The following is a 6,850-nucleotide window of genomic DNA, read 5'->3' on the forward strand; positions in this document are numbered from 1 at the left end:
CCTGTGTAATAGGTGAGGCCTTTATTCACTTCTTACTTGAGGTTCTCACCTGCAATCTCCAGACCTTCCCATTCAGATCTCCCATTTGATGTATTCAATACAATACTACCTAAGTGATCTCTAATACAAATCGAACATTTTTATACCTACTTAAAAACCTTCAGTGGTTCCATGTAGCTTTTAAGAAAATTTTCAACTCCTTAACTTAGCCTCATCTCCCATCACAGCCCTCCCTACCAGATCTTAAATATATCATGCTTTAAGACAATCCGGCAACAGTTGAACTTAGTTTCCAAATACATTACCTTGCTTTTTTCCTTATTTTCCAATGTTGTTTCATCTCTCTCTAAAACACTTTCTAACCCTTTGCCTAGTGTAAGCTTAATGTCACTTCCACCAGAGGACTTTCTATGTCTGATTTAGATATATCCTCTTCTGTCCTCCCATAGCATTTATAATTACCACATACTGAATCAATACTCTTATATATATATTTTTTTTAGATTTTATTTATTCATTTCTAGAAAGAGGAGAGAGAGAGAAGGGGGGAGGAGCAGGAAGCATCAACTCCCCTATGTGCCTTGACCAGGAAGCCCAGGGATTCGAACTGGCAACCTCAGTGTTCCAGGTTGACGCTTTATCCACTGCGCCATCACAGGTCAGGCTCAATACTCTTATAATTCAACATGCACTATGTTTTGTTTTCTTTATCTTCTAAATTGTGAACTTCTTGAGAGCAGGTCTGATAGCTTACCCACCTCATCCCACACAGCCTGGCACACGGAAGGGGTTGTTAAATGAATGCCTTATGAAAGGGGAAGGGTGGCAAGGGGGAGGAAAAAGGTGGAAAGCAAGGAAGGAGGGAAAGGGAGAGCCAGGGAAAAGGAGAGAAAGAAGGAACATGCACACAAAGGGCACTTCAAAAGGCATTTGTAATCAAATCCCAAATTATTTGTATATAATCTAAGCCAGAGATACCTGAAGAAAGAATGATACATCTGAAGAACCTATCGCCCCAGAGTCTAAATACAACTATCTGTATCATTCACCCCCCTAAAGATTCTGAAATACTGCCCTGGCCGGTGGCTCAGCGGTAGAGCATCGGCCTAGCGTGCGGAGGACCCGGGTTCGATTCCCGGCCAGGGCACACAGGAGAAGCGCCCATTTGCTTCTCCACCCCTCCGCCGCGCTTTCCTCTCTGTCTCTCTCTTCCCCTCCCGCAGCCAAGGCTCCATTGGAGCAAAGATGGCCCGGGCGCTGGGGATGGCTCTGTGGCCTCTGCCCCAGGCACTAGAGTGGCTCTGGTCGCAACATGGCGACGCCCAGGATGGGCAGAGCATCGCCCCCTGGTGGGCAGAGCGTCGCCCCTGGTGGGCGTGCCGGGTGGATCCCGGTCGGGCGCATGCGGGAGTCTGTCTGTCTCTCCCTGTTTCCAGCTTCAGAAAAATTAAAAAAAAAAAAAAAAAAAAAAAAGATTCTGAAATACTGTATCTAGCCAATCCAATCCATTTCACTGCAATGTAAATAAAAGTAGGAAATGAATCTGATATAAACTTTAATAGTCTATCATTTCCTGATAATGTGCTATTATGGATGTTAAAAGTCTATCAAAAGCATGAAAAATAAGCCCTGACCCAATAGACTGTTGGTTAGACCATCGCCCTGATATGCAAAGGACATGGGTTCAATCCTCAGTCAGGGCACATACAAAAAAAATCAACCAATGAATGAATAAATAAGTGGAACAAATCAATGGTACGCTCGCTCTCCCTTCTTCTCTCTCTCTAAAAATAATAATAATAATAATAATGATGATACCACTTGACCGGTAGTGGCACAGTGTAAAGAGCAATGACCTAAGACTCTGAAGACCCAGGTTTGAAACCCTGAAGTCAATAGCTTGAGCACAGGTTCATCTGCTTGAGCATGGGGAACTCCAGCTTGAGTGTGGGATCATGTCTATGATGGTCACTGGTGTGAGCCCAAAGGTCACTGGATTAAAGCCTAAGGTTGCTGGCTTGAACAAGGGGTCACTGGCTCAGCTGGAGCCCCCTGGTCAAGGCACGCATTGAATAGCACATATGAGAAACAATCAATGAACAACTAAAAGTGCCACAACTATAAGCTGAAGCTTCTCATTTCTCTTTCTTCCTGTCTCTCTCTTGCAAAAATAAATAATAATATATATTTTTAAGTATGAAAACTAAATCCAACACAACTCTTACATTGTGATCTATGTTAAAGCACAAAATTGTCATGGTTATCGGATTTCTCAAAAACACACTAGACAAGCCTGACCAGGCGGTGGCGCAGTGGATAGAGCATCGGACTGGGATGTGGAAGGACCCAGGTTTGAGACCCCGAGGTCGCCAGCTTGAGCGTGGGCTCATCTGGCTTGAGCAAAAAGCTCACCAGCTTGGACCCAAGGTTGCTGGCTCCAGCAAGGAGTTACTTGGTCTGCTGAAGGCCCCCGGTCAAGGCACATATGAGAAAGGAATCAATGAACAACTAAGGTGTCGCAACGAAAAACTGATGATTGATGCTTCTCATCTCTCTCCATTCCTGTCTCTCTGTCCCTATCTATCCCTCTCTCTGACTCTCTCTCTGTCCCTGTAAAAAAAACAAAACAAACAAAACCAAAAAACACACACACTGGACAAAATTGTCAGATTTTAGAGGCTACCAATCAGTAAAGAGGCTTTATTTAGATAAAATCTAAAGTACTACAGGAAAACTGCTTCTATAAAAACATATAATACATACTTAAAATGACATAAACATTTTTCTTTATTTTGGTATTTAAAGCAAAAACCAAAGAAGCATTACTAAACACTTTTTCAATTATCTCAATACACCATCACTTAATAAACTTTTTAGAAATTTTGTGACTAATAGATTAGACATAACACAAAGTTATAGCTTACTTCAAAGTATAAATATCTTCAATAAGACCTAATAAATGGGCCTGACCAGGTGGTGGCGCAGTAGATAGAGCGTCGGACTGGGATGCGGAAGGACCCAGGTTCGAGACCCCGAGGTCGCCAGCTTGAGCGCGGGCTCATCTGGCTTGAGCAAAAAGCTCACCAGCTTGGACCCAAGGTCGCTGGCTCCAGCAAGGGGTTACTCGGTCTGCTGAAGGCCCACGGTCAAGGCACATATGAGAAAGCAATCAATGAACAACTAAGAAGTCGCAACACGCAACGAGAAACTGATATTGATGCTTCTCATCTCTCTCCGTTCCTGTCTGTCTGTCCCTGTCTATCTCTGCCTCTGTAAAAAAAAAAAAAAACAGACCTAATAAATGGCATAAATCCTTCTATAGCTTCATTGTCATTACGATACAGAAATGGGGAACATGAAAAAAGAAAATTTAAGCCCAATGTAATCAATACTAAATACTTTTTTTAAATTATTTATTTATTTATTCATTTTAGAGAGGAGGGGGAGGGAGAGAGAGAGAAAGAGAGAAGGAAGCATCAACTCCCATATGTGCCTTGACCAGGCAAGCTAGGGTTTTGAACTGGCAACCTCAGTGTTTCCAGGTTGACGCTTTATCCATCGCGTCACCACAGGTCAGGCCTAAATACTTTTTGAATTGCAATTTTGTTAAAGCAAAATATCAATCATGAATAGCCTCTCAACTTTCACCACACAAGAAATGAAGTTTTAAGAAATATGCTAAGTTTTTAGTACAACTGATTACTAAGAAGACTTACTATATATATATACTGTAATAACAAGAAGTTCTTCTTGCATAAAATTAGAGGTTTATTTTAATAACTCTTTTTAGCATTACTAATACCCTTTTAAAACGCAGAAATAGTGAAAATACTGAGCATTTCAAATTAGTAGTTCTAAAATGATATCCAAAAATTTTTTTAATTAATTTATTCATTTTTTAAAGGAGAGAGAGAGAGAGAGAGAGAGAGGAGGAGCAGGAAGCATCAACTTCCATATATGCCTTGATCAGACAAGTGCAGGGTTTTGAACCGGCCACATCAGTATTCCAGGTCGACAATTTATCCACTGCGCCACCACAGGTCAGGCTAATTTTCATCCAAAATTTTTAAGGTTAAAGTTTCAACATACTTGCATTGTTTTTTTAAACAGACAAGTTGAAAAAAAAATGAAAAAGGAAATGAAAGAAAAGGAAGGAAAAGTAAATTTAAATCTAAAAGACCTTCAACTTACATTTCTTTTAACCAAATATTAACAGAGTTGTTAAGGCAGGCCAGGCACTACATTGGGAATTGTGACATTACACATTTATTTCTAAGAGTATCTTGTAGTATTCAGGCTTCTGAATTTATTACGTACTATTCAACCTAGTACTTAAGAAACTCTTGTCTAATACCAAGGAAGGTATACATTTTTCCTAATAAACTCACTTATCACTGTTTTACAAAGGTCACAGTAGTCACATTAGTGACTAACAAAAAAGGGATTCATTTCTGAGACTGATTGCTGTTTTCATTAACATGAAGGTAAGACAGGAATTTAGCAGATATAAATATTTTAGGAACTTTCTAACTTAAGAAAAAAACTAAAAAATAAATGAACTGAACTTAATTATTTTGTATAGCTAACAAATATTTAAGTAGCCACAGGTTTTACTTTCTTTCACAAATGCAAGCATTACAATTTTTTAAAAGATTTTATTTATTCATTTTAGAGAAGAGAGAGAGAGGAAGGAGGGAGGAGCAGGAAGCATCAACTCCCATGTGTGTCTTGACAGGGCAACCTAAGTGTTCCAGGTTGACACTTTATCCACTGTGCCGCCACAGGTCAGGCACATTACAAATTTTAATTAGGATGCAATACTATAAAAAAAAGTCTAGACTCTGAAGAAAGTGAAGCAAATTTGTTTAAAAATAATTCAAAAGAACAGTCAAAAGTCAATACTTGCATTTTAACATGCTATCTGTTGCATTTCTTTACTTATGAACACAACATGCTAGCCCCTAAGTTCCAACAGCTGAATCTAGACATTGCCGGTATCTAAGGCTTTTATTCTAGAGTGCCTTTAAAATATCACAGCATTCAACTGCATACTCTGTGTAAAATGAAAACACAGCCTGTATTTTTATCACTATTAATTTCTTCCACCAATTAAGCAAATTGTACTTTGGGACAATATCCTCCATTCATTTAACACGTTTACATTTAGGCCATCAGTTTTCCACATCAGTTTTATTACAGTGCAATACTGCGTCTGACAATTCCTAGACCAAACAGAACAAGGAAGAATAAACTAAATAATCTTAAACCACTGTAAATATAGGAACAACTGCTACCTCTGAGTTGTGCAAAGATGAAAATTCTCTTTAAAAATCTTTCAGTTATTTTCCTGACTAATCAAAAAGGTCTTCTAAAAATTCACAGTCCTGTTAACACAATAAATGAGATTTTCTTTCATCGGTGTAACCGACAGAACCACAATATAGTTCAGGTTCTAGAGTCAGATTACTTGACCTGCTTTTTCTGTTTTACCTTTTAAAACACTCTAATGCTTGCAATTACTCCTCTCATTTCCGGCAAAAAGAGACGTTCTGCACGGGACAACCACCCTTAGTGCGAAATCCTGAAACTGGCTCCAACTCCTCCGCAGAGCGCACGAAACCGCCACCGACCCTGTCTCGGCGGGATCTCAGCACCCAGCCCCAGCCCCACACACGACCTCGACCGGTCCCCACTTCCTGCATCCCACAGCCCCAGAGCTCCGGTTTCCGTAGGCAACCTTACTTTCATGATGACTCCGGGACCGCGGTGCCCTCGAAAACACCAGATTCACCTGCACCTGGAAGGAAAACAAAAGACACCCCGTCAACGCGACAGGCACCCCTGCGCGGCGGAGGCGGACCAGCCCGGAAAAACCGTCGGACGGAGAGACGCCGATGCGGGCTAGCTCCGGCCTCGCCTCCCCGCACACTCGCCACCCACACAGCTCAGCCGCAGCGTTCCCATTGTCGGGACCCCACGGAGTTTCACGTCTCCAACAATGACGCCATTTCTGTCAGAGGAGAAACTCACAAGCCGGGTCCGGCCGGGCCTCGGCGCACCCCGCGTCCGAGCGGGCCGCAGGAGAACCGACCTGCGGGGCGGCTGCCTATGTCGCGTTCCCAGACAGGGACCGACTAGGCGAGCGGACCCCGTCCGCCGACCAACGGGACAGGAGACGGGGAAGGAGCCCAGCTTCCGCGCCCGCTGGCTCCCATTGCGGCCCGCGGCGAACCGTGAGCACGGCCCGGGCTGGGGCGACCGCGGGGGCTGGAAGCCCCGGAGGTGGAGGCCCCGAATTCGGGGCCCGGCGAGCCTCCCGCGGCGATCCTCCCTTCTCGGCGGCCGGGCCCGGGGACTCCCTGAAGGACCCCTGATGAGCCCGCGAAAGCCTCAGGAATAATGCCCTACCTTCCTCGGAGGCGAGCGCCGATTCCAGCGCGTCCACAGTCCCCTCCCCGGCTCCCCCCCAAAACCAGCAGGCCCGGGGGAGAGATGGGGGAGAAGGGCGGCGGGTCCAGCGGAGCCGAGGCTGAAGCTCCAGCTCCTCCTCCTCCTCCCGCGGCGGCGACTGGTACCTTTGTTTGGCGGCCGCTCTGGCTCCCTCGCTGGGGGGAGGGGGACGACGAAAAATCCTCCCGGACTGGAGTCCGGGCCCCCGTTGCGCTGCACTCCAGAGAACAGTGGCCACAGACCTTCTGCGGCTCCCTCCTGGCAAAGGTCCAGGCGATGGCCGTAACGGCGGCAAGCTAAGCTCCAGAGTCTCCTTCGTCCCGGCACCCGAGCTCTTCAGTCCGGACTCGACTGACGGGCAAACATTGCTCCCCCCCACCCCAGTTCCCCCTTCCCTCCG

General features: G+C 44.7%; 1 protein-coding gene across 5 annotated transcripts in view; it reads right to left on the reverse strand.

Moving 5' to 3' along the window:
* ARID4B (AT-rich interaction domain 4B) overlaps window positions 1-6,834 on the reverse strand; it is a 183,539-nt gene extending 176,705 nt beyond the window's left edge. For 4 of the 5 annotated variants that reach the window (XM_066235575.1, XM_066235566.1, XM_066235546.1 and 1 more), the window contains exons 1-2: window positions 6,576-6,834; window positions 5,743-5,797 (exon numbers count right to left, since the gene is read on the reverse strand). In XM_066235575.1, coding sequence (XP_066091672.1) covers window positions 5,743-5,748 — 6 coding nt within the window. In that variant the 5' untranslated portion in view covers window positions 5,749-5,797; window positions 6,576-6,834. The other variant, XM_066235555.1, reaches the window with a different exon arrangement.
* Window positions 6,835-6,850: the final 16 nt, after the last annotated feature.

Source organism: Saccopteryx bilineata, chromosome 1 (assembly GCF_036850765.1).
Source record: "Saccopteryx bilineata isolate mSacBil1 chromosome 1, mSacBil1_pri_phased_curated, whole genome shotgun sequence".
Taxonomy (NCBI): domain Eukaryota; kingdom Metazoa; phylum Chordata; class Mammalia; order Chiroptera; family Emballonuridae; genus Saccopteryx; species Saccopteryx bilineata.